Below are 27,575 nucleotides of genomic sequence, written 5' to 3'. Positions count from 1 at the left end.
TCCAGTAGACACAAGGAGTGGACAGCAGATGAAAATAGAAAAACAAATCTGATGACTACATGAAATCTTAATTTTCTGTTCTTCTCCTTTTAGGTGTTCATTGCTCGTGCTAATTTTGCATTCGTTGCAGCTATCATACAGTGGGGCAAAAAAGTATTTAGTCAGCCACCGATTGTGCAAGTTCCCCCACTTAAAATGATGACAGAGGTCAGTAATTTGCACCAGAGGTACACTTCAACTGTGAGAGACAGAATGTGAAAAAAAAATCCATGAATCCACATGGTAGGATTTGTAAAGAATTTATTCGTAAATTAGGGTGGAAAATAAGTATTTGGTCACCTCAAACAAGGAAAATCTCTGGCTCTCACAGACCTGTAACGTCTTCTGTAAGAAACTTTTCTGTCCCCCACTCGTTACCTGTATGAATGGCACCTGTTTGAACTCATCATCTGTATAAAAGACACCTGTCCACAGCCTCAAACAGTCAGACTCCAAACTCCGCCATGGCCAAGACCAAAGAGCTTTCGAAGGACACCAGGAAAAGTATTGTAGACCTGCACCAGACTGGGAAGAGTGAATCTACAATAGGCAAGCAGCTTGGTGTGAAAAAATCAACTGTGGGAGCAATCATCAGAAAATGGAAGACATACAAGACCACTGATAATCTCCCTCGATCTGGGGCTCCACGCAAGATCTCATCCCGTGGGGTCAAAATGATCATGAGAACGGTGAGCAAAGATCCCAGAACCACACGGGGGGACCTGGTGAATGACCTGCAGAGAGCTGGGACCAAAGTAACAAAGGTCACCATCAGTAACACACTACAACGGCAGGGAATCAAATCCCGCAGTGCCAGACGTGTTCCGCTGCTGAAGCCAGTGCATGTCCAGGCCCGTCTGAAGTTTGCCAGAGAGCACATGGATGATACAGCAGAGGATTGGGATTGGAATGTCATGTGGTCAGATGAAACCAAAGTAGAACTTTTTGGTATAAACTCAACTCGTCGTGTTTGGAGGAAGAAGAATACTGAGTTGCATCCCAAGAACACCATACCTACTGTGAAGCATGGGGGTGGAAACATCATGCTATGGGGCTGTTTTTCTGCCAAGGGGACAGGACGACTGATCCGTGTTAAGCACAGAATGAATGGGGCCATGTATCGTGAGATTTTGAGCCAAAACCTCCTTCCATCAGTGAGAACTTTGAAGATGAAACGAGGCTGGATCTTCCAACATGATAATGATCCAAAACACACCGCCCGGGCAACAAAGGAGTGGCTCCGTAAGAAGCATTTGAAAGTCCTGGAGTGGCCTAGCCAGTCTCCAGACCTCAACCCCATAGAAATCTGTGGCGGGAGTTGAAAGTCCGTGTTGCTCGGCGACAGCCCCAAAACATCACTGCTCTCGAGAAGATCTGCATGGAGGAATGGGCCAAAATACCAGCTACTGTGTGTGCAAACCTGGTAAAGACCTATAGTAAACGTTTGACCTCTGTAATTGCCAACAAAGGTTATGTTACAAAGTATTGAGTTGTATTTTTGTTATTGACCAAATACTTATTTTCCACCCTGATTTACGAATAAATTCTTTACAAATCCTACCATGTGGATTCATGGATTTTTTTTTTCACATTCTGTCTCTCACAGTTGAAGTGTACCTCTGGTGCAAATTACTGACCTCTGTCATCATTTTAGGTGGGGGAACTTGCACAATCGGTGGCTGACTAAATACTTTTTTGCCCCACTGTATATGCAATGTCAGTGTCAGTGAGCGTACGATGAAATATTTATCACCATAGTAGACAGATCAATACGTTCCACAGGCTGTGAAATGACTTTTGAACCCTGATTGTTTCACAAGCAAATAAAGACTTGGATTGGAGTACATTTAAACAACTTGCCTTTACTTGTTCCGTGGAAATGTGCTGTTTCAGAGTGCTGATACAGCACCAGGTTGCCGTTAATGATTTACATGGAAATTCTGATGACTGATGCAATTAGGTACATTAAACACAACTGGCAGATCTTAGCTGGTTGATGGCCACCACATGCCACCGTGTAATTACATCCCGTGTTTCCCTGTCGTCAACCCCTCTCTCGCAGGTCTCTGTCAGGCCGAATTGTTGGCGGTGTGTGGTGGTTCTTCACCCTCATCATCATCTCCTCCTACACAGCCAACCTGGCTGCCTTCTTGACAGTTGAAAGAATGGTCTCTCCTATAGAAAGTGCCGAAGATCTGGCAAAGCAGACAGAGATAGCATATGGCACTTTGGACTCAGGCTCCACTAAAGAGTTCTTTAGGGTGAGTAGTGTCAAGAAACTGCTTTATGCACGCATACACACACACAGCACAACACTAATCAGCCAGCGGCTCCTTTTTCTTTCGGCTCAAATGGCAAATAATGCATTTGGTTTAAATATTTTGCACTCAGGCGTTCTGAATCATAAAAAACTGCTCTGTGCAATGTCCTTGATCAACTCCTCCTTGCAACTTTTCCATTTTGTACCTTTAGTGCAGCACTCTTGACCTGCACAAGATTGCTCCAAATGAGGCGTGTTGACACAGAAGCAGTTCTTGAACTCTTATGACACAAACGTGAAATTTATGCAGTACTACTGCAGTGTGCAACCTTGAGGCACGGGGCCTGTCAGCAGAAAGCGTGGTAACAACACGGAAGACTCAGAGGTGATAAAAACAGGAGGCTAATCAAAGTACCCACATCAGACTCAAACTCAGAAGGGTCAGTTCATGAAGTGTAATTAGCTAGCTGGCCATGGCAGGCAAATTGGACCTGATGAAGAAGAGCCCTGTAGGTCAAACAGAGCAGTCTGAAAGACATTTTAGAGGGAATAAGCAATATGTCCGTTGGTGTGAGAGACTAAGCAGGCAATTAGGTTATAAATGAACTAAAATCTGAAGCAAAAGTGTATTAGTCTGCGAAAGGCTACACAGCAGTTAGACAGTGCTCATATCTGAGACAATCAGGCTTCTGATGTGAAACGCAGAGATGGCTAAAGCTCATGGCTGTGGCTACACTAGCAGTCCAGTGTTGAAAAAGCATTAACGAAACAGCACTCAGCCTGTGATGACGAAAAGGCAATATGACAGTCTTTTATCTTACGCTCCCTCATTACTCATCAGCAGGAGAGAAACAATTCATATGTTTCACAGCTGCAGCCTGTTGGCAGAAAGAGCACTTCATTTGTATTACCCCTGGGTTGCGTTGCTCACGGCAACAAAATGCAAAGTCAAATCTGTGCTTTTTTTTGGGGGGGGGGGGGGGGGGGGTTAAAACAAAGAAGGGAAAGATAGTGTCTGCACAGCTTAATGTTTAAAACCCTTTTCTTTTTAAGTCTGCAAACTCTGGGGCTGTTTAAAAAAAGGGGGCTGCACTCAACGGTAACCCTCATAAATCTGTCATCACTTTCCCTTTCGCCAGAGATGCCGCGCAGGTGTGTAAACAGTGTACTATACGCCTTTGTGTCACACACATGACGGATGCCAGTTACAAATTAGCTTTAGAGTCTGACGATGGAGCCACCGAAGGTCTGCTGGTAGGAACTGTCTGAGAAGTGGTCGGGAAGTCTGGAGTTTTCTTGTGTTCTGTATAATGAGCGTCCTAGATACATCCCCGAGTCTTCAAATAGGAAATGACATGTGTGAGCTGCTCTTCCAAGGGACTTTTAATTAAAGCTGTAGAAAGCTGACAAGGAAAAAAACACACTGATTAATCGGAGTTCTATTTCAGATCTGTTTTCAGGAAATACATTCAGGCTTAATTAGACCCATACGGCATCAACCAGCTGGAAATTTTAAATCAAGTCCAAATTTTCAAACAAGACATATGTCATCATCTCTGACATTGCTGGCCTTGAATTTTTCATGATTTCACCTGGTTTATTTTCCAGAGCTCCCCGACAAAGAGGAACAGTGCTGCAAAACATATTTATTACCTTTTTAGTACAAAGAAATACATAAAAAAGAATATTGCTTGTGGTAATAAGCTACCAAGCTCTCTAACTCCTGTGTGGATTTTAATGTATTAATATTAGTTGAATTATCCCATTATCTACTGGAGTTCAGACATTCCTCCAAGGCTGTTTTCCTCTGTGCCTGATAAATTGACACAGCTGACAGTGTGGCAATATTGCCATCGCTGTGTACACCTATGACAGAAATTTTAGAAAAGCTGCAGAGGAATTTTCAAAGAGCGGTGTCAGAGTCTGCTGATTCTGCTGCCCACAACAAGCTAGGACAGCTGGCCTGGGAGTCCGCTGACGTGCCCAGCGGAAGCCTGACTGGCTCTAGGCGCTTGGCACCGCCTCTGCCCGTTCTTGGCTCGTCTTCCCAAGACTACCCTGCTTGTTTGGGCACCCTTCTCTCCTCGGTCCTCTGTCTTCAGCCCGTCTGCTGCATTACCTTGAGACAGTGGCGGGATAGCTTCAAGCTTTGTAATGCTCTTCCTCAACACAGCAGCTGTCATGCTCTACTGCACTGCTGTGGTTTGTTTCATCATTTGAATTCCTGTCATGGATCTTTTCATGCAGCCAGTTGAATATTTGGGTTTTGGATGATTAGAAAATGATGAGTTGTACCAGCGAGGCCATGTTTATCCTCTTGATGAGGTTTTATTCCATCAGAAAGGCTTGGCTCGGTTACATTTCCAAATGTACATGGAGGCAGAAGCTGGATCATAATAACGGCCGGGATGATAAAATGAGCTGATGTGGCTGTTTAATTATGTGTAAAGACTGGGGTGAGACCATCAAAGACAACCACACTGCTGTCCCTTCATGCACCTCATTTAACAGTGTAATAATGAAAGAATGATAATTGCACAGAGAAATGAGAGTGCAGCATTGTTTTCTATTGTCCTCATAAGACTGCACATTACCCGCAAGCCTCAAGAGCGAACATCATGCATCTTACTGATCAGCAGGTGTGTTGGAGATGAGAGCAGCAGCTTGAGTGCAGTCACCAATGCATTTTACTAAGCATGAAAATCAATTTCACGTCTCAGCTACTGTGGTACAGACACGGTGGCTTCAGCAGGGTCCAACGCAATGTTTAATAAGCAGCTTTTCTTTTTTTATGCAGAGTAGACCTGCATTAGGGCACGGTAGCACGAAGAAGAGCAGTCAAGGAGATTTATGCAAGAAATTCTTAGGTTGCCCTGCAGTCATATGCAGCGCATTGTAACACAACTCCCCGAGCTCTTGTCACTTTGTGTTTCAGTACAGTGCCGGGTAAAGGGGTGGCTCCTATAAAGATTAGAGGCTGTTTGCATAAAAGGGAAAGCTGACAAAAGTGTCTAGCGCAAGATAGGCATAACCTCTGAGGAAAAACACCATACTCTGAGGGCCCAGGCGAACTTTAGATCAGCGGCAACAGCGGGCGCGAGAGCGGTTATTGGAGTCCAGCAACGAGCATCAAAGACGAGCAATTGGTATTCAGGGTGTAGCATGTGGCACTTCAATGACAAAGTACACCCCCAGAGCCTCAACTTTCATCTCTGCATACTTGAGATACAGGTAGTCCTGGCACACAGGATATTGGAGGAAAGTGGTGATGTCTACAAACAAAATGGAAGTGAAGTAAAGTCGAATGAAATGTAGTGGCGGTGTGTTTGGAGATGGCCTTTAAGATACACAAGCAGTGGAGCGTATGTAGGGGAGGCTATAATGAAAGCAGCCGGCCACGCCGAAGTAAGAATAAAAAACAGGTTGCGGTTCGAAGGGCAGTGGACAGCATCCTGGAAACGCTGCGTAATTCCAAATCAATACAGATTAAGCGGTTATTTAGAACAGAGAGGTCAGTTTCTTTGACTTTGAACTTCAAATACGTGTTTCTCCTTGAACAATTTAATGACATTATTAGCAATATTGCAATAATAGAATCTTCAGCTGATTTCAAGGAGAAGTGATCTTCAAAATACAGAAATGTAAACCTTCTTCACCTTTGTTTTCTCTTCCTCTGCATCACAGAAGACTTTAAAGACTGTTTTCAGGCCAATAAGCATTCTCTAGATTGCAAAGAGATACTTGCAGGGTAACCTGATTAGTCTCAGAGGAAAATCTTTTGTATCTAAAGTAGTTTAAGGTGAATAGTTGGTAATGGCAGAAAAAAAAATCTTCGTTTAAAGTTTTAACATAACTTTTCTGCAACTTCTTTTGTACTCGAAAATCCAAGACTTGTGTAAATCCAAATAAGACCATGTTTCACTAACTTCTGCAACTCGACTCAACTGCAATCTCAGTGAAACGTGTTTCTTTTTAAGCAGCCATTGTTTGAAAAAAAAAAAACGACCATATTCTTGGGGATTTTGTATTCTACAATCAATGATCACTCTCTTCACTCACCTCCTTTCACTCTCTGTGTGTTTATACACCACTCTGCATTTAATCATTAGTTATTATTAATCTCTGGCTCTCTTCCACAGCGTGTCTTTTGTCCTGTCTTCCTCCCCTTCACCACCAACCAGTCACGGCAGAAGGCCAGTCATCCATGAGCTGATTGTGCCGGATGTTTCTTCCTGTTAAAAGGGAGTTTTTCCTTCCCACTGACGCCAAAAGCTTGTTGATAGGGGGTTGTCTGATTGTTGGGGTTTTCATGAATCTATTATTGTAGGGTCTTTACCTTACAATATAAAGCAACCTGATGAATGTAAAAACAAAGAATTAATTTTTTTACCTGATTTTTGTTTCTCAGAGAAATGAGATCCACATATAAGGACATTTGTTTTAAATGTCGATAGAACAGCGGCAGTATAATGTCCTCGTATCTGGATATCAGGCCCTTGTAGAGCAAAATGTACTATTTTGGTCTAGACATCCCAAAATGTGATGTCCACATACGTGGACGCCAGGGCCCTATTTCAGGAAGCCGGTTTAGAAAACTCAGAGTGAAAAACGATACTCAGGGTTGAGTAACCCCGAACTGTCCAACTCGGAATATTCGGTTTCAGAAAGGCTGATAACAATTAGTTCAATCAACGCGGAGTTGCTTTAACCCCAAATTAAGCGCGCGCACGAGGATACATAAAACCCTGATTAGTGGAGCACAGATTAAGCGAGTCACCATGGAGACGGAGGGAAAGAAGGCGCGGTCAATGTATTTTACAGCGCTTGAGGCCGAAATTCTGATGGCAGTATATGCCGATAACATGCAAATTTTGCAGAAAAAAAGTAACACAGCCTCAGCTGCAAAAGAAAGGGAGCATGCATGGCAAAACATAGCCAACAGAGTCAATGCGTGAGTGTTAATTTAAACATTGATCTAGGGATTTCCACCCATTTAACACGTTATTTTATTATATTTTATTTTTTATTTCATACATTTTATTTTGTGATGTGATGTGAGTGCAGGTGCAACCCAACAGGCCCCAAACGTTCCTGGCAGCAAGTAAAAATGAAATATAAAAATATAGTCCAAACAGGTATGGTGTAATTGTATTATGAGCCATAGTGTCTGTTTGTCCGATGTAAATCAATTGCAGTTAGAGGCTACATTAATTTCCCCTCTGTAAGCACTTATTGAAATTATCTGAGCATTACAAGTACATATTTGCTTACTCTGTATGCTCAAATGTGACCCGTTATGGCCACTAAAAAAAAAGCGGAGGCCCGAAAAACAGGTGGGGGTCCTCCACCACCACCACTCACAGAGCCTGGCCACTTGGCTTCCACATTTGTGATAATGTTGGCAGCATCACATATGATCTTCACAGTGCAGAGAACACAAATTAGCATCCATTACTAATAATGAAATAATTTGTTAGTTTGAAATGCTACAGGGAACTATGTACCTGTACATTAATGCTGTGGAAAGACTTCCTGTTCCCATAGTCTCCTTCATTTACTGAAGGAGCAATGATTGGAATGCGAGTGCCATCTATACAGCCAATCACGCCTGGGAACCGTGAAAATAAATGTAAAATTTAAGTAGTAGTTCAAGTATCACCACATCATGAATTAAGTTTTGTTCATCCTGCTACCTGCAATTTTGTGGCATCCCTCTTTGATAAATCTTGTGGGTCTATGACCGGGGAACACCACAAACGTGTACAGGAGACGTTTCAGTGCAACTGTAACATTCCTGACTGCCCGACAGACGGTAGCCTTGGAAACGTGCTCAGCGTCACCAATATTATACAGAAAGCTCCCGTTTGCAAAAAACCGAAGTGCGATACAAATAATATGTACAGAACTGAGAGAATGTCCACGATGTGTCACATGAGCAATATTAGGCCTGAGGATGTTATCCAAATAAATTGTAGATTGTGCTGAAAAACGGTAACGTTCACACAGGAAATCATCAGGAAATGATAAAATGTCCAAACGCGCTCTAATCACTCTCTCCCGGCGGAGAGCTCTGCGGAGAATTTGGGCTTCAACATCTACTGGCTCTTCAAGGAAGGGACACGCCATGTCTGACACTTCCTACAGTCAGGTTTCCGACAAAGAGGCGGAGAACGTCAGGGTTAGTTGAAGTAAACCTGCTAGGGGGCAGGTTAGCTTCACGGAGTGTGTCGTCATAGTAACTCACTCAGAATTAATCTAAACTCGCTTTGTGAAACCGAAAACCCAGAGTTTTCGTTAACTCAGGGTATACTTACTCAGAGTTTGCACTAAACCGGCTTCCTGAAATAGGGCCCAGGTCCTAGGAGGTTAAAAACACAAAACACAAAACTACAATAAAACTCACTTTTATCCCAATTTATATTTGAAATCTGGTTCTTATGTCAGTTTCCATTAAGGCAACGACAGCGATACTTCCATTCAAGCATTAATGATGCCGACCAACATTTACTGGCTGGATACCCTTTTAATTAAATATCTTCTCTTATATTGCGACACAATATCTTTGCATATGAGTCATTTACTAGCAACTATAGTGTTTTAATGTTAACATCCTACTGGGAAAATGCAATCCATAAACTGTGAACCCACTGCAGTTATTGGAGACTCACAAACAGAGCCAAATGAACCAACGTTTTTCCCCTGACTGTGTTTTACTCGAGGAAAGTCCTGCTCTTTTTATTCCTCCTCTTAGGTTGGGAGGCTTAAATAACAGACCGGAGCTTGTCTTTATGCAGGAAACTCGCAGTTTCAGACAGACTTGCAGGAAAACCACCTACACAGATGATGTAACAATGTCGCCTAGGTAGGCAGATAGGTAAGTAGGAAGGAGAGTAGGCTGAGACTCACTATTTAGGTACTTTGTTATAAAGATAGCAACACTGTGCTTGATCTTAGTAATTTAAAAGACATCTAGAGAAGGAGGGTTGTGACATTTGCATGATAGCGAACACAGAGCCATGAAACACAGGCATCACAGCCATTCCCTGTCAAATCGTGGGAATCTCATTTAGGACACAGCAGTATATTCTAACAGGGCCATTATATAGTGTAAAGGAGTGGCAAGTGTATAAATCTGTATTTATGGCCGTATTTAACTGCTCAACAAATTGTCTGTTCATTGATTATGGACTTTTACAGTCATTATTCCCTAATTGAATTTTAAATGACCACCATAGATGGGAATGTGAATGATTACATTGTAAGGGAGTAGGCTCTTAGTGGCGTGTTCTTGTGGGTGTACTGTACGTGCCATTGTGCACCAGCATTCAATAATCAAACGTCCCTCCTTCCCTGCTGGGCTCTCTCACTGAGTCTTATTTTCTCTCTCTCTATCTTGTCTAAGCGTCTCAGTGGTGACTTTAGCAGAAGCAGTGAAACCAGCCTATTTAGGTTTCGGCCGCACTTGGTCCCTACTCCCCGTCCTGCTATTGATGAATTGACTTCATAAAGCACTGAGGCAGCACACTCTGTCGTCAGTAATCAATGCCCAGATCCATTCTTTTCTCTTCATTCTAGGAGGCGTCTGGAGCTTTCCCACCACTGAACAGATGAGCCCCGTGCCTTTGGGGAAATGTCCTCCAAAAACTAGCGTCCTCTTCACGCTGTCTGACACATGCAAACTGAAGTCATTGAATGTGGCTGTTGTCAAATATAGCACATCTAACTCTCCTTAGCCTCATCTGTTGTATTTGAATTAAAGCAGATCAGCTATCGTTACAGCTTGAATTCCTTTTCATCTGAGCTCTGAACATTTTTCATGCAGGCTTTTTAATTTGTGTTATGCTGCTGTCTCATTTCATTCTCACCCTTCGCCCGGTTAGACTGTGACAGATGCCAGCAAACAAATTGTATATGATTACATAAAGCAAGTAAAAGCACTTTTGTTGGTCAAGGTTAATGCTTTTGTTTATTAACAGAAATGCATCAGAGATGGATTTGCTCTAGTTACAGGGGGCTTTTTACCAATTCATGTGCCTGTGCTCTGGTCAGTATGTTTGGGCGCATAAAGCCACAGGTGTCAGCACGTTAACTTAACTGTATGACAATTGTGCCCATTGTTTTTTTTTTTAATTAAGCATGCTAAATATATAAAATATCAAAGGTAAAACACTTTTTGTACAGCAAGCTGTCATGTTCCTGTGAGGATCATGAGATGATTGTTTTCACAGACAGGCACCAGGTTATATCAGGGTATATCATTGTCCCTGGCAGGTCCCTGAGGTCCTGTAACTAGGGCCTGCTGTTGGTACCCTAGACTAAGCTGAAAAAAAGGAGACAGAGTGGCCACCAGACTGTGGAACTGTCTTCTTTATGATTTTAAATCAGTGGTCTCTTTTAAAAGCCAGTTAAAAACACATCTTTTAAAATCTGATTTCTATTAATTTCTCTTGATTTGTTTTTTTTATCAGTTGTTGGCTGTTGTGAAGCTGTCATGATCCTGGGTCTCTGACCCAGCGTTTTCAGTTTACGTTTTGAGTTTCTAATAGTGCTGTCTGCGTTAATCTCATTGAAATAACGCTAACGCCATAACCGCATTAACGCGGCAAATCTCCCTTAGCAAGTTAGCGCGGATCGCCCTGTGCGTGGGGCTGCATGGCTGCGTTAAGGCGGTTAGCTCGTTAGTGCGGTTAGCTCGCTAACGCATTTGCGCAGCCCCACGCACAAGGCGATCCACGCTAACTCACTAAGGAAGATTTGCCGTGTTAAAGCGGTTATGGCGTTAGCGTCATTTTAATGAGATTAACGCTGATGGCACTGGTTCTTAAGTTATCCCTTTAAATATGTTGAGTAATGGGATTATCATTTGGTTACCTTAAGTTTAGTTTAGTTAGGTTTCACTTTGGTCTTCTCTGTTAGTCTGTCATGTTTCTTGGCTTCTTGTCCATGTTGTCAAGTTTGTTGTCATGTTGTCGTGGTTCCATCTTCCATCTTCCAGGTATATTTGTATCCACGTGTCCAGGTCAAGTTTCATGTTTAAGATTTTTCCCCAATTAGGTTGTTTATTGTTTATTCTCATCTTTGTTTGCCTTAGTATTTTTCCATCAGCCATATTAAACGGCTCGCCTTTTGTCCTCCTCACATTCATACAGTCTGCTTCGACATACTGTGACAGAAGCACTCTATGATTTTATATTTTGAAAGGTGCTTTATAAATAAAGTTTTACTTACTTACAAGCTTTAATAATAGCAATGCTAATGATGCTAATAGTGCAGGGGAATAACAAAGTCTAAAAACCAGGAAACACTTGGAATATCTAGCTCGGGGCAGAGAAAGGATACACAGCTAGAGGGGATAGCTCAAAAAATGGGCAAGGGAGTACTGGAACAATATATACAAAAGGTAATCACTCCCTCTATACCCACACCCAGTCTTGTTATCTTAATTTACTAACATTATGAATTATTCATTCTTGTTACACTAATGATTTGTGGTATGAAGAAAAAAAAGGCCACAGCAAAGTACGCTATGTTGCCAAAAGTAAATATTCCACTGTCAGCTGTTAGTGGTATTATAACAAAGCAGAAGTGGCTGAATTGCTCCATCACAGAGCAGATGCTGAGGCGCATAGTGCATCCAAACTTCATGTGGCCAAAAAAATTAGCTCAAGGACACTGTGTAGAGAGCTTCATGGAAACTACAGCTCTACACATCCAAGCCTTACAGTGCAAAGCACATTGCCACTGGACTCTAGAGCAGTCGAGACTTGCTCCCTGGAGTGACGAATCACGCTTCTCCATCTGGCAATCTGATGGACGAGTCTGGGTTTGGCAGTATCCAGGAGAACAGTACGACTTTTTGGACAATTTCATGTTCCCAACTTTATGGGAACAGTTTGGGGATGCCCCTTTCTGTTTCCTCATCGTGCACCAGTAGACAAAACAAGGTCCATAAAGACATGGATGAGCAAGTTTGGTGTGGAAGTACTTGACTGGCCTGCAAAGAGTTCTGCCCTCAACCTGAAAGAACACCTTTTGGGGTGAATTAGTGCAGAGACTTTGAGCCAGGCCTTCTCGTCCAACATCAGTGTCTGACCCGACTAATGCATTTCTGGACGAATAATAAAAAATTCTGATAAACACACTCTAAAACCTTTCAAGAAACTGTTACAGCTGCAAATATTTGGCCGATATCATTTTAAACCCTGTAGATTAAAAATAAGATGCTTCTCCAGTCCATGTGTGTTTGAAAGCAGATGAGCAAACACTTTTGGCAATATAGTGTATCTCTGGCAGATTTTGGCATTTTCTACATGCAAATTTATGATTTTTTATTTTTTACTTTTTGCTCTTCCTTTTTCTGGCCTTTGCTTAAAAGAAAGTGTGTTGGCTTTTTTTGTTTGTTTGTTTGTTTTTTAATGTGGGATCCAATCTTCAGCACTTGGAAAGTATGGCTCATCACTGCTTGGACCAGGATCACACCGGGATGTGTGAAATGCCTATGCCAAAATAAATCCAGCGGCATTGAATAATTTAATTGATGCTTATTATAGATAGTGCCCGACTCCTCCAGATTTTACAGGCTCACTAAGCCTGTCTGCGGGCGCCGGGAAAATGCTCATCCTTGTCACTTTGTGATGGGTTGCCTTGTTGTTCGCTTCTCTCGCTTCGTCTACAGTGCAGAGTCACAGTTGAGATATTTCATTAGCAGTGTTGTTGAAATAAATGAATGAAATAAGTTCTACAAGTTAAATTAGGACCATAAACTCAGGCTCAGCCCACTGAGGCTGAACTTTCAGGAAACAAATCCGAGGCCTGTGCAAATTTTTCAGATAGAATGATCATTACCTGCAATTTACACCCTTTCAATTGTTAAAGATCTTTTTTTGCATAACTGATTTTTCCATTCAGTGAATTTCAAGTGACGTACTTAAAGGGTACATTTTCAGAATGCTGATAAAAGGAATGGATTTTGTAAATTCTTGTACTTCATGATCTCATAAAGGTCTGTCAGCTCTATTCCCTGGAAGTATTTAAAGATATCACACATTTTCATTCCAAGATGTCTATAAATACTTCACGATGCCATTTTTTAAATCGTATGATCACGAAGCACAAAAATATGCCGAAATCCATTGCACATGTGTGATTTTTCAGATTTCTAAGCTACTCCTTTTCTCCCTCTCTTCTCTGCGCAGCGATCCAAAATAGCAGTTTACGAGAAGATGTGGTCGTACATGAAATCCGCTGAGCCCTCTGTGTTTGTTAAGACCACACCCGATGGCGTAGCCCGGGTACGAAAGTCGAAGGGCAAGTTCGCCTTTCTCCTCGAGTCCACCATGAACGAGTACATCGAGCAGCGGAAGCCGTGCGACACCATGAAAGTCGGCGGGAACCTCGACTCGAAAGGCTACGGTGTGGCGACGCCCAAAGGCTCAGCATTAAGGTGGGTGGAATAATATAACAATATCCCCTATGTTGTTATAGTATTCCACCTACCCTGATGTTCCCCTGTTGTCATTCTCTTCTCTTCCTCTCCTTACTTTTTTTTTCTTGTTAATGGACACAGAGGTAACGGTTGTATGCCTTTCATTGCACTTGGATACAAAAGTTAATTAACGATATTTAATGTTGTATTTCTAAAGAGTTGCCGTTTTATAGCAGAGCAGTCAAATCCAGATAATGAGACTAAAGCTAACAATAATTTCATATTTATGTCTCTCCCACTGCTTTTCTCTCTCCTTCGATCTCTCCTTCTGTCCCGTGTGCTGTCCTACCTGACTGTTGTGTTGTCACTTTTAATTTAACAGTTCAATGGTTTTTCAATTTAGCCCTTAAAAGCTGCGCTGTCACTTGTGACGAATGTTAATTGCATGATGTTTGTTGTTGTTACTTTTCTTCTCAATGACAAGTGTCCCCATCCCGCACACTTCAGTTCTAAACTACGTAACCCTTTATGCCACCTTTTTCCAAGATTTAACACTGTCTCTACCTCATACGAGCCTTTCTTATCTCTCTATATTCCTGAAATTCTTAAACAATTTGTCCTTCCCTAGACCATTCTGATTTTAACCGATAGTTTTCTGTGCATAAGCCCCCTGCTTTGACAGTGGTAGCCTCTCTACCATTAACTACTCTCATGATGCTTAGTACGATTATTACCTTGCATTAGATTTCTCACGGACCTGTGCATTTTCTTACAAGTTATGTTTTATCGTTTCAAGAAATGCTGTTAACCTGGCAGTTTTAAAACTGAATGAGCAAGGCCTCTTGGACAAATTGAAAAACAAATGGTGGTACGACAAGGGAGAGTGCGGCAGCGGGGGAGGTGACTCCAAGGTCAGCCTCGATGTCACCACAATCGGGTACCATAGTGCAGAGTAATCGGCAAGGCTGTTGGAACAAACCAACCAGAACCAAACCAACTGTCTGCCCCCAACCAACCTGGTGCTGCCCCAAAGGCAGATTACCAAATTTACCGACAGTCTGACCAGACGGCTTAACGGCTCAGATCAAACTGAGGAGCTCTTGTTTAACCAACAGAAAAATATTTATGGATGCCAAAGGTAAACTTCTACAAGACGAAGAAGAGTACAGAAGAGAGTTAGGACACATGTTTCTGTTTGACAAAGTAGTGTTTACAGGAAAGGACAAATGTGAATGTGTCTGCCCTGCCGCTGTGAAAGGTTGAGCCTTGTTTATTCACCCTTACTCACGTGTGGGACAGATCACCCAGCCTCAAATATTAGGGCTTTATTTAGGCAGCTTTGATGAGTATAGCCAGTTGGTCTAATTCAAGAACAGACTTTGCCAGCGACACTGAACTGAAAAGGCTTTCATTTTAGGTGAGATGAGGTGAGGTGAGGTGAGATTTGCTAATCCTTTAAAATATGGCTTCGCAGTACTTCACCACTGCTGCTTCACTTCTATGACAGTGGACGACAACTTAAAAGCCAGTTCACCTTAATAGCAAACAAATAAAAAACAGATCAACCGCTAAACGGCCGCTCAACAGAGGCCGACAAGAAAGCAAGGGGAACAGCGGCGTCTTGAGGGGACTAAGCATTGCAGGCAAACGTGAGAAGTCTAATTAAAGAAAAAGACTTTTTAATGGGAGCTCTGGTAACCCACCTGTGGTTTGGTTCCACTGCATGCAGTTTTAATTGAACACATTAATAACCCAGCTGTGACCCTTTTGACCATCAGATCTCTCCATCTTTAACATGTGGTTAAATGATGAATGACTGTCCCGTGACAGCTTAGCGTAATGCCACTTAGACCTAAGTACCATTAAGCATTGTGCTTCTCTCTCCAGATTACATATACCATAAGGCACGAGTATGATATCTTTTAAAACGCAGGTCATTTTTATGACAAACGATGCTGTCGACACACATAGGATGATATAGGTGGGCGACATGGCGACATTACAGTCAAGCTGCAAGATCCCATGAAATGCAGATTGTGTCTTTACGCTCTGTCATTTCTGTCATGATTGGCTTGGACTCCAATGAGCAGGTAAGGAGCTGCGATGCATTTCTGTACTCACCGCAAGAGGCTTCATGAGGCACACGTGAAATAAAGCTAAACAAGGGCTTTCATTACTGAAAAGCGTTGTTCAAAAGTCACATTCTTTTTCAGTGTTTTGCTAACATCGTTGTGTTCTGTAGTCAATGAGCTCAGGACGCCTCCCTGTGCTGTTCAGAGCTTTTGAAAGCATCTGTCTCTTGCGCTGCCATCGATCTATTATCATGCACAGGTATGTACCGTCTGTCTGTTTCCTGGCTTGTTTTGACTCTCCGGGACTCAGTGGAAAGGTCTGATTAGGTGGAAATAAAGCGGCCTGAAGCGCTGTGTTCCAAACAGTGAATCGCCTGGCCCCTGTCCTGCTCACAACTACATGCTCCAGCCGACATCTGGAGATGCACATAAGCGTGCACGCGTGCTGCATGCGCACGCACTTAACACTGCTCTTTCTTGCCCTTAGGCGAAACACGGCGCTGCCTAGATTGAGTTTCAGACACAGAGCATGTTACAGGGTAATTGCATTGTTAATCAATGTCTCTCCAAGCCAAGACAATGGTATGGTCTTCACAGTCTGTTTCTCCAGATTGGTGATGAGGGATATATAGTGGTGTAATCTTCTCTCAGTGCATTATACATTGCAAGAGATCCCCTCAGGGGACATTGTTCCCAGGGAGTAGTCACTAATTTATCGATCCACTACATTTTCTTTGCTTCCAGTTTGCTTTTCCTTCTCACAGAGAGATTTACCTAAACCAATATAGTCATAATACAACTACAAAATGTGATCTTTATTGAGCTATGCAAAGAAATTTTTTTACCTCCTCTGAAGTAATTTACCCCAATAGACTATTATGCAAATGTATGTTGACATGCAATACTACAATGTCATGATATACCTTCTGGAGTTATCAAGCAGCAGGAAACAGCTGTGTCAAACGTCAGATTGTGCAGCTGCAGGCAAATACGAGATGAGTTAAATTCCACCGAATCTTTTTGAGCTTAGTCCTGCAGCTGCCTGCAGTTTAGTTGGGACACACTCATCTGACACTAATCTGGTGTAATTGGAAGATAAGGTTTTCTTAGCGATATGTCAGGATAGAACATGCGAGAATTAATTAGGCTTTCACTTTTGGGCACAGTTGCTTGAATGGGAAATTGGTTGTAATACCTCCAGAATTGACTGTTGTCACTGCAGTGACAGTTAGCATTAGCCGACGCAGGATTACACTGACATTGCATATGCAAAGGTTTCTTTCACTGCTTAGATTTTTCTGTTTGTTAAGACAACTGCTCATGTTGGAATGAACTTGTTAAATGCTGCACTGAAAGCCTCTGCGACTACTACACCCCCCACACACAAAGAACCAGCGTGCACCAAGGCGCTTTTTGATGTTTATAGACTTGCAGATTGTACTTTGCGTACCTGCTTGTCGCCCCATGAACAGCGTCTGCCGATTACTCAAAGCGATATGGGTAGGTCCTGGCTTTAGAGTAGGGGTTTAAAGGTAATAGGTAGAATGCCTGCTCTTTGTGATGTTGAATAGCCAGGTGCCCTGCTTTATCGCTTTGTAAAGTATGTAGTAGTTTAAAAGTTGAATAACATAAAATAACATAATATAATGTTATTTATGTTATTTCCCACGTGAAGAACTCCTGTAAACCTTGCAGTATTGAAACTCAGTGAACAAGGCATCTTAGACAAGCTGAAAAACAAATGGTGGTACGATAAGGGTGAATGTGGAACCAAGGACTCTGGAAGTAAGGTCAGTCGCTGCAGGTCTTTTGTACTGATTCCAAATTGCATTTTGACGTACTGTTCATATGCAAGACAAAGACTTCTCTGACATCTATAGTATGCATTCTGTTTATTTGCTACACATAGTTTTTTTCTTTTCTTCAGTTTTTCTGCCACGAGCTGTTAACACAGCTCACCGGTGGCTTTAATCTAAGGCACTGTTTCCCCAGATTCACCGTTTTTTTCTTTTCTTTTTATGCTGTAGAAATGACTTTTTGACAACATAAAGACTCATTTTTGTGTGTGAAAACTGTAATGGTAATGCTGCGGGGACGTTTCTAAAGTGCCTTTAAGACACACTCTTTTGATTGAATCACAGCAGTTAATAGTTGTTGATAAATGCTATTTTTTGCTCATTTTCATTCTTGACATTCATGATACTTTGACCATTATGCTGCTGCTTCTATTTACCACACTGTTAATGAAAATTTGATTTATTTGTGTTGTTACTAGTTTGCATCAAGATGTGTCTATTAGATTCTTTGGCCTCCTGTGGTGTGATGAACAAGCAAAGCCTCTTATTGTGATGATTTACACAAATTCAACTTCTCGAAGCGGAGAGAGCACCGTAGGGTGTCCTCTAAAATCATCTGGCTGCTTTCGGATGAGGTTAGAGGTTTTGTTTGCACATTGCAAGAAGTTGAGGAATGTAATACACCCACTATTTAACCCTCTGAGATACAGTTAAAGCTTCAGGTTACAGGTTAGAGTTGCTAGATAGCATCATGGTAACGCCATGCTCATAGGGTTAAACTGCAAATAGTAAAACTCCAATGAACAAATTTTATTGAATATGTTTGGTAAGTGAACAGCAGCAAAATGGTTTGATATATATTTTTATATAGTGTTTTTTAATTGAGCTATCATTCATCTACTATGAATTTGACTGTATTGTATGACAGTGTTGCCATTAGAGAATTGAAAGGGCAGGGATGTTCACAGCTGTCGACCTATGCGATACTGACCAGCTTCCTTATATGGTCAAGAGCAGAAGCCATTTTACATGTATGAAGCATAGCGCCAGGTTAGCTCTACATTCACCAGCAAGAGTTGGCTTCTTTCTCCTAAGTGGAGAATGGTTTGACTATATCTGAATCTCAAGTTCCTCATAAATTTGTAACATAGCAATATAATTTCAGTTGAAATTGCTTAGCAGCTCGTTACATGTTTCATTTCTTTTGTTTGTAGCTGTTAGTAACCATAAACAACCTTTGGTAGCATCAGTAATATAGAGCATGATAATCTAGAGTATGATCATTTACCACTTAAGTCAGTTTTACTGTTGAGTCGAGGCTCAGTTTGAAGGATGCAGGCTGCATTTTGTTCTTTTGCCCTAGCTCCACTGCAAAACTCTTAACGATGTTATTCACTTCCCCCCAGGACAAGACAAGTGCTCTCAGCCTAAGCAATGTGGCTGGTGTCTTCTATATTCTGGTCGGAGGGCTGGGTCTGGCCATGATGGTGGCACTGATAGAGTTCTGTTATAAATCACGACAAGAAACCAAACGGCTGAAAATGGCCAAGAATGCCCAGAATTTTAAGCCGGCTCCCCCGACCAACACCCAGAACTTTGCCACATACAGAGAAGGCTACAACGTATACGGAACCGAGAGCGTTAAGATCTAGAGGTACGTATTTTAAATACACTTAGTCATTGAGGGCTAGCAGGAGGGACTATGCGCTTACCTGCTGCTCCTTGGCAGGTAGCTCCATGCCCTCCTGGGTTTTAATTGCACCTTAGAACACACATGCATCAACACTACAATGAGCGGGTGGAGGGAGGTTTGGAGTCTTCTCCCACCCCCATTCTCTGCGGCCTGCTGGAGCGGGAGGGCTAGTAGGAGGAGTTGGCCGTCCGACTGCGGTCTGGGGTGTGGGGCCTCCCTGCTGCTGCGGAGTCGGGGTGGTCTGCCTCTCCCCACCGCAGGGAAAAGGGTAACACCACCTGGGTCTGGGTGCAATTCCCCCCTCCAGGGGCAAGGGTACCTAGACCCGGTTCGTAGAGTACGCTTGGGGAGTGTGATTGTGTGTACAGCGTCTCTTTATGTCTGTCTCCACGTTGGTTGAGTGTGGAGTGAGTGCATATGAGAGCATGAGGGTGGGAATGGATGTTTGTGTCTGTGTGTGCCTGTATGTCTGTGTCTATATGTCAGGTTGGGTATCAGACGCCACCTCTCTGGGGACACCTCAGGCCCTCCAAGGTTTGGAGGCCTATCTCCACCCACCACCACTTCCCCTGCCGGTGGCGGACTCCCTCAGGTGTCGGTGTGTTGGTGGTTCTTTGTGTCTGGGGGTGGGCGTCCGGGTACACACCGGCTCACTCCTTGGCGGCCGCTTGTCGGGGCCTGGGGCCTGGGGCTCGCTCGGGCCCCTTTGGAGGTGGGGTGCCCCCGGCCTCTCGGCCTGGGGCTCGGTCACTCAGGCACAGCTGGGGGCCGGCGGAGCTCACGGGCGCGTCACTGCAACTCCCCCTGACTTCTGCTCCGCGGCTGCTGGGCGAGCCCTCATCTGGGACTCTCCTCAGCTCTTACTGGAACAGTGGCGCGGCTGCCCCTCTGTTGGTCTTCCATGGTCTCTTGTGTTCTGGGGGCCTCTGGATGTCTGGAGTTTTGATCTCCTCCATACCCGCTTCACACCCTGGAGGACGGGGCTGTGGCCCCCCCACACTCCCTAGCAGATCATTACATGGAGAAACCTTTGGAATGCAAGCATGCTGATCCACACAGGTATGCACACATGGGTATTCACAGACGCGGACTAAAGCTTTCTTGGCTGCTGCCTCAAAGCACACTGTGCGCTGTCTATCTTGCGTGCTGCACAATATCGTTTATTATTTAGTAAATATTGATATCTATGACTAGCTAGTTTATTGTGATGGTGCTTTGTTTTCTCTATTATTATGTTACTCTTTGTTGTTTGCTGTCTCCTCTGTTTGTTTTTTTTGTTTTGTTTTTTTTTTTCTCCATACAGGTGACCCAGGAGTTCTTTTTTTCTTTTCTCTCTCTTCCCCCCCCTTCTCACCGTCTCTTCTCCCCTTTGGTTTTCTTTCTTTCTCTCCCCCTCTTTCTCTCATTCATTCCCCCTGTCCTATTTATTAAAAAAAAAAAAAAAAAAAAAAAAAGACAAAGGATGAACTGAAGCTCTGCCATCACGTAATGTCGCATACTGCTGTTTCTGATGTCATTTAGAAAAAAAAAAAAAAAAAAAAAAAAGATCTAGAGGTACGTCGCCTCGCCTTACTGTTCCCATCGTGCACTCTGATGAATCATTTAGCTTCCTGCCATATCAGTCAGAATTAAGTCTTCCACTGTCTGTTTGGTATGTAGCTGCTGTTTGTGAAATTGTTTGATGAAAAAGCACACTGTTGTGTAGCATATAGCTTTGTGTGTAGAATGTCAAGCAGCACGCCCGATCGTATCAACCTACAGTATGCTGTTCTTTGTTTTGTTCTGTGACACAATTTAAAAAATGACCCTGAGAGGTTAAACACACTGCCACCTAAGAAAACACGCGCAAACAGAAAAACGCTACAAAAGGACACAAAACACAAAGAAAGGTGAATAAAAGACAATGAAAGAAGAAAAAACACAACAAAAGTAATAAACTGGTTCTTATACGACACTTTTTTACTCTCCTTGAGCATAAAAACCACTTTATACAACCTGCCTCATTCACACAAGCATTTTCTTCTACTGCTAAGTGCTTTCTATTTAACATTCAGGCACATTTACACTTAGATGGATGCATCGGAAAGCAACTTCATCTTGCAAAAGAGTACTTTGGCATGCGGACTGGCTCGAATCACCAACCTTCCAATTAGTAGATGACCTCCTGAACTACAGCCACCAAAAAACTGTGTTTTGGAGGAGACAATAACGTGGCATAAACACTGCACTGAGACATGTTTAAAAGAAGTGGGTGAATCATATGTGTTGTGAGAGGGAAAAAGATGCAGGATAATGTGCGTTTTAATCGCATGATTCATATACATGTTTACCAATAAGCCACTTGTAACTTCCGCAGCTGTTCCATCACATTATTGTTTCTACAAAAAAACTTTAGTTCTGTTCTGTGATGTTATTTTGGAAACTCTTGCTCCTTTTTTTAAATTTCCGTTGGGTTTTGTATGCTTTTGCAGCATTTTTCTATTTCCTTGTGTTTTCTTAAGTTACAGCGCATTTGATGTCTCAGGGCCACTGTACTCAGCATGAGGTAAAAATGAGGTAAAAACAGCATTAGATAAAGAACAACAACTATCAAACCATGTCATCATTTAACAAAAAGTTAGCTAAAATGCAAAAGCATTGTGTGAAAAGCTAAGTACGCCCATACTGCGTGCTCAGCAATTAAGATTAGCAACCAAATACGGCTAATCAAATGTACTGGATTAACTGATCAACAGCAAGTGTGAGTCTGTCTATAAAGGCAGCGGTTCTGGCAGAATTCGGGTGTGTGTTAACACAATGCCAAAGAGAGAAGACATCAGCAATAATCTTAGAGAAGCAATTGTTCCTGCCCATCAGTCTGGGAAGTCTATTTCCAAACAATTTAAAGTCCATCATTCTACAGTGAAAAAGATTATTCACAAGTGGAAAACATTCAAGACAGCTGCCAATCCTCCCAGGACTGTGCCTCCCAGCAAACTCACCCCGAGGTCAGACCGTGCAATGCTCAGAGAAACTGAAGGAAATTCAAGTTTTTGTTTAGAATTCCTTTAGTTCTACTAATTTTTTCTTTTTTTTAATCTTTAAATCTCACTTACTTTTGTGGCTCAGTCACTCAAGAGTACAAAATCAGATTGCAGCACAGTTGGCCTGCTGGGGTCGACATATCATAAAAGATATGTAATTTAAAAAAAAGGCTGACAGATTGACAACATGTTGCAATCAGTTGCAGTCACTCTGCACCAATGAGCGCAAGTGGTCTGCGGAACGTTTCTTTGCAACATGGTTGCCAAATCATTTTATTCTGATGTACAACAGATTTGTGATTTTTGCTGATTTAATACATTTATTGGTGTATTATGTCAGACAGTAGCACTGAACACAGTAGCTGACTGTATATGACTGTAGCATTACTTTGTTTCTGTTAAACTTGTTGCTTAGCTTTTTAGTTTTGGGCTCCATGTAAGCACTAAATTCTCCTGTTTTCACTACCTAATCATTTGTCCTGTACAGGAAGGTAAGATATAGTGCAAGCTTTTCGGGAAACTTTATTTACCAAAGAAAAAAGCTGCATACTCCATCTAGAAGTATTACATGTAAGAGTGCATTCAATTTCCAAAACATGCTGTGTTTTGTGAAACCTCTTGGCTAAAAGACAATTAAAATAGATGTAGGTTCAGGTTCTGGTAACACACTTACGCTTGTTTAAATTTCAGACCTCAATGAAATTGTTCCTTATTACGGGTCTTTCAAATTTCAGCTTATTTAATACAGTATTATCTTCATTTATGACTTCATGGCCCCATTTAGAGAAAAACAGACAATAAAGCAGGATATGTATGCAGCACCCACAGTTTTCAGGCAGATGCCTTTTGCTTGGCTTCAAAAAACAAACTAAAAAAAGCAGCAATGTGCAAAATGGCCAAAATGTGCAAAAAAGGCATTTCCAAACTAGTTTCTGAAGCGACAGCAGGCATCTCTATACTCATTCTAAAGTAAAACCAAATGAAACGGGCCAAAAGGTGTTAAACTACATAGTGATAAAGGAATATGGGATGTGTGATAATTCTCCGAGTGTTTATCACTACAAGCAACCTCCACCACACTGCACAGAGCCATTGCTAATATAAATAGTGTTTTGAAGCTTTAAGAACATCTACCTTATCCTTACCAGGAATATAGACCACATCATCCTGAATGATCCACAGAGTGCACTGACCTGTTTTCATGGGTTTGTTTACTACGCATAATTCTACTGGAAAAAAAAAACCTCCACAGAAAATGTCAGAGACCAATGAGAAGTTGCAGACTACCTCTGCAGCAGTTCTACAGAAATTCACTGAATAAAGATAAGCATGCACTGATAGGGACATAATTAAAAATTCATCTTGGATTTGATCAGATTGTTTGCACGTGTGCTCTCATTAGACACAAAGTGTGACTTGTCAACAGATTTTCATTGAGAACACATTTTTTCAATCAGTTCTTTATTCTGAGCGAAGGAATCCACCGGCGCTCATTTCTTTTCTTTCGTTTCGACTGTTTACACAAGAGGCTTCTGTAGTGTGTTTCTGTGTTCTTCTGACTGGTTTGAAGTGGACAGGACTTGGTTGGAAAGAGGTGATGTCATGTGCGTCAGACAGTCAAAGTCTGATCACAGTCGAGGGAGTTGTTTGCCTTTCCTTCCCACAAACCGTGTCAGCACAGTCATGATGAAATAGGTTAGGATGGAGGCAGAAAGATGTATTTTTCCCTCATGTTGTTAATTTGGTTAAAGATATTTGATGTTGACGAGTGAATTGTAGAGCCTTTCAAACAAAGCTTTATATAATAAAAGATACTGCATTTCAGCCAATAAGGAAATCCCCACATTTTATTTTGTAATAAAAAGTCATGTGTTCAACATGAGTTGTCCAGAACAAAAGTTAACTTTTTCCATTGTTTGCTTTTGTTTTTTTGTGCTGTCACAGGTTTAGGAAACATTTCCATTTTCCCTTACAACTGTGACTATATCTAAGAAAGGCACAGGATCACGAGGATTGCCAGATCCTCCTGGGCGGACACGGCACGATAATCTGCAATGACGACACGACTGGACTGGTCATGGGACGAGCCTGCGTGGTTCCCTCCTATCAGTGCCTTATGGAACTCCAAGTCCAATCAATGCAACTCATTGATAATATTGCTTTTTGCTTGAAACGCATACAAAACAGAGGACTGGTGCAGTAATATATCTATATATATATATATTTATATATATAGATATATATGACGTGACATGAATGAGAGAACAAAAGCCATCATTTGCAACCCTAAGCACATTTTGAAGTGCCAGAAAGCCGACAAATCTCACATGACAAGTGTATAATTGGTTTCTTGTATTTAATGCGATCAGATTACTCTTCATTCTTCTGCTGCCAGATTTTCACTGGTTCTGTGTGTTCAGATTATTTTATTAGATCCACACAGTGCACTGTTACACACTGGTTACAATGACATAGCTTTTATACTGCTCTAAGTCACTTCTAGTGACCATGTACTAGTTTTAAAAGATTTATCTTATTAGAGTGAAATGCTATTTCAGTCCAAAACAATGACGTGTGTCGTTTGTACTCTTAACTCTGGTGCTGCTGCCACTGTCTTCTGAAAGTTTGACAGGACCCACGGAGATGAGAAGATGACCTGGTTCAGCTTTCACGCGCTACGGGACCAGGTCATAATTCACACTTCCGATACTGCCAAGAGTGTGTTTTGTATGACGAGTGTGTAAAGCAAAGTATTTATGCCTGGGGAAAGAGAAATCTGTTTGTGATTTACAGTTTGTAAAATATCAAAGGGGCACTGACTCACTAAGGTTTGTCGCTCCGAACAGTGTTTTTTCCCGAGTCATTCAAGTCTTCTGTACATCAAAGTAATACCAAACAAAAAAGGGTAATTCAATTGTAGATTAACTGCAGTCCAATTAAAGGATAACAGTAATGGCTTTTAAACTGTAGTATTTTGGATTACCTTACCATTTTCGTTAACAACTGCACATTTTACAATGAGCTGTGGTTCGCTTTTTGATTTGATTTCCTTTAATGAGCATTACAGTGTTTAGTGACTTCACTTAGTAAATGAAAATTACAAAAAAAAAAATTATGAATAAAATGGAAAATAGATTTCTACAAGGTTAAACCAGGGAGAGTCCTGGAGCTTAGCACATTTACATATTGCTGTAAGAATTTCTTTTCTTTCAAAAAGACTGTGATTCCATAGGATTTAGGGAGACACTTATCAAATCACCTGAAACTATGGGCAGATAGTTTTATATACATAAATATATATAAATATTTAAAAAACTGACAATGTGAAAAAAAGAAAGAGCAAACAGAGAAAGATGTGTACATTTAGATAAACGAGAACTATTTATATGACACAATTGAATATTGATTTCCCCTTTTTTCCTCCTTGTTTGTTGTTTTTTTGTTTTATTTTATAAGAAATTGCATGTGAAATCAATGATGCTTGACGAGCTCTGCTACTCACAAAGCCACCTTAGGTTTAATGCTAGAAAGCCAGCCCTAGTAATTCTTTTAGTAGAATCACTTTCACCGTTTTTGTTTTCTATTTTTTCTCTTTTCTTTTTTTTTGTACGTCTCACCTTCTGCAAAAAGAAAACATAATATCGCCAGGCGTAGTAGTGGGTACAAAAGAGCAAAAGATGCATGCATAATTTGCTGAACCTCATTAGTGAGGCGCTGTATAGAGAATTTTAATACATTTTGTAAATAAAAATGTACAGAAAGGGTTCCTGTGTCCTTGTGCGTGTGCTTTCACAACATTGTTTAAACCCGTCTGCGTTGAACAAAACACTGGGGCTGATTCAGTGGCCTGAAGGGATTATAGGAAAACATCTCAGCAGAGGTTAAACACACTGCATACTTTAACTCGAGCATGATACTGCTGGAGTATGAGCATCCCGGGCAGCCCGCTCCCTCTCCTTGCAGACAGCAACACAGAGAGCAGAGTTTTTCCCTATACCAGTTCAACATTGATCTGTGGAAGTATGTGTGCATGTTTCGGATCAATAGTTAGCACCATCTGGTTCTCTCTCTGTGTCTGCATTGCATCTACTGATTGAGGGCTCCATTGACAGCTTCATCTGGCATGTGATCTTTTTTTCGCCTTCTCTCTCCATCAGATGCTTTGCGACACAATCAATAATGTATTATTACGGCCGCAAACTGCCCGCACACAATACTGCGCACGCACACGTGTCGCATCAGTCATAATTTCATCGCGCGTTTTCAACTTTTTAAAACTATTTTTCAGGGAGGACGCGTTCATGTGGATTTACTAAAACAAATCCAGCCAAGGGAAAGGAGAGTGGGGGGTGTTAATCACGTTAACTCTCAGCTTCTTATTCCCACAGTGTAAATTCTCACATACACTGCAGAGTAAACCAGGCACAAAGCGCAGTAGATTGCCCAGTCTGTGTTATTTTACTAGTCTCTGGGTCTGTATTGTGTGGTAAAAATGAAATTCCTCCTTCCAGAGATGCAGCCTGCCACAGCTCAAATAACAAATCCAACATGGCAAAACACCAGCTTTTTTTTTTTTTTGATTCATTTCTGGATGCAGACTCTATGATTCAGGATTTATTCACTGCACCAGTCCTGTGGAACAGACTTGGGCTGCATGAAATGCCACTCCACGATCCAAACAACCCATTTCTGACAAAGCATGAAAGGATATTGCTTTTTTTTTTTCGTTCTTCTTTTGCTTCACTGCCTCGCCTTTTGTCATTTTTTTTTCACTTCCCGTTTTTGTCTTTTATTCTTTGTTATGCCTGAACTGCTTCCAAATAGGAATAAGACAACGTGGGGGAGTGGTGTGCAAAGATGGCACTGCACTGCAGTAAACAATGCTCATGAGACTGTTCGCTGGAATTAGTTTATTCACCTATCAAAGGTGGGTGGGGAGGAGGCGACATAGTGGCAGCACTTGTGCTGCGAGACCAGAAGAAAAAAAACAAAGGGGCAACAAGCAATTAGGACGAGTCCTTTCATTCAGAAAGTGACACGGGGAAAGGAAGTGTTAATCTAATCAAAGGACCAGGAGAGGACATTTCCTCCCACAGAGGACAACTCATCATCCCCCACTGTGGGGTAGCACACTTTCTCGAATGTGCTGAACTGTGCGACTAGAGGCTGGCTTCTCGTGATCACTGCCTCTTTGGGCCTGTGGCTGTGAGACTTAATCTGATATAACATAGGCTCTGTCACTATGTGTATGTGTGTCTGTGTGTGTG

At 41.9% G+C, this 27,575-nt stretch overlaps 1 protein-coding gene across 7 annotated transcripts in view; it reads left to right on the top strand.

The window, feature by feature from the left end:
- LOC308408256 (glutamate receptor 3) overlaps positions 1-26,066 on the top strand; it is a 108,494-nt gene extending 82,428 nt beyond the window's left edge. The window contains exons 12-16 of one of the 7 annotated variants that reach the window (XR_013973773.1): positions 2,102-2,300; positions 13,495-13,742; positions 14,521-14,635; positions 17,472-17,586; positions 18,999-19,137. Coding sequence is in view for 4 of the 7 variants with exons in the window: in XM_080900431.1 (XP_080756557.1) it covers positions 2,102-2,300; positions 13,495-13,742; positions 17,472-17,586; positions 18,999-19,244 (808 nt within the window). In the remaining 3 variants the exon portion in view is untranslated. Of the gene's footprint in view, positions 1-2,101; positions 2,301-13,494; positions 13,743-14,520; positions 17,654-18,998; positions 19,247-24,252 lie in introns of those variants that run through there. The other 6 variants (XM_080900431.1, XM_080900430.1, XR_013973774.1 and 3 more) reach the window with 6 other exon arrangements.
- Positions 26,067-27,575: the final 1,509 nt, after the last annotated feature.

This window comes from Rhamphochromis sp. 'chilingali' (genome assembly GCF_963969265.1).
Source record: "Rhamphochromis sp. 'chilingali' genome assembly, chromosome: 13".
Taxonomy (NCBI): domain Eukaryota; kingdom Metazoa; phylum Chordata; class Actinopteri; order Cichliformes; family Cichlidae; genus Rhamphochromis; species Rhamphochromis sp. 'chilingali'.
The sequence above is the reverse complement of the archived record's forward strand: the minus strand, read 5'-3'. Positions and strand labels throughout refer to the sequence as shown.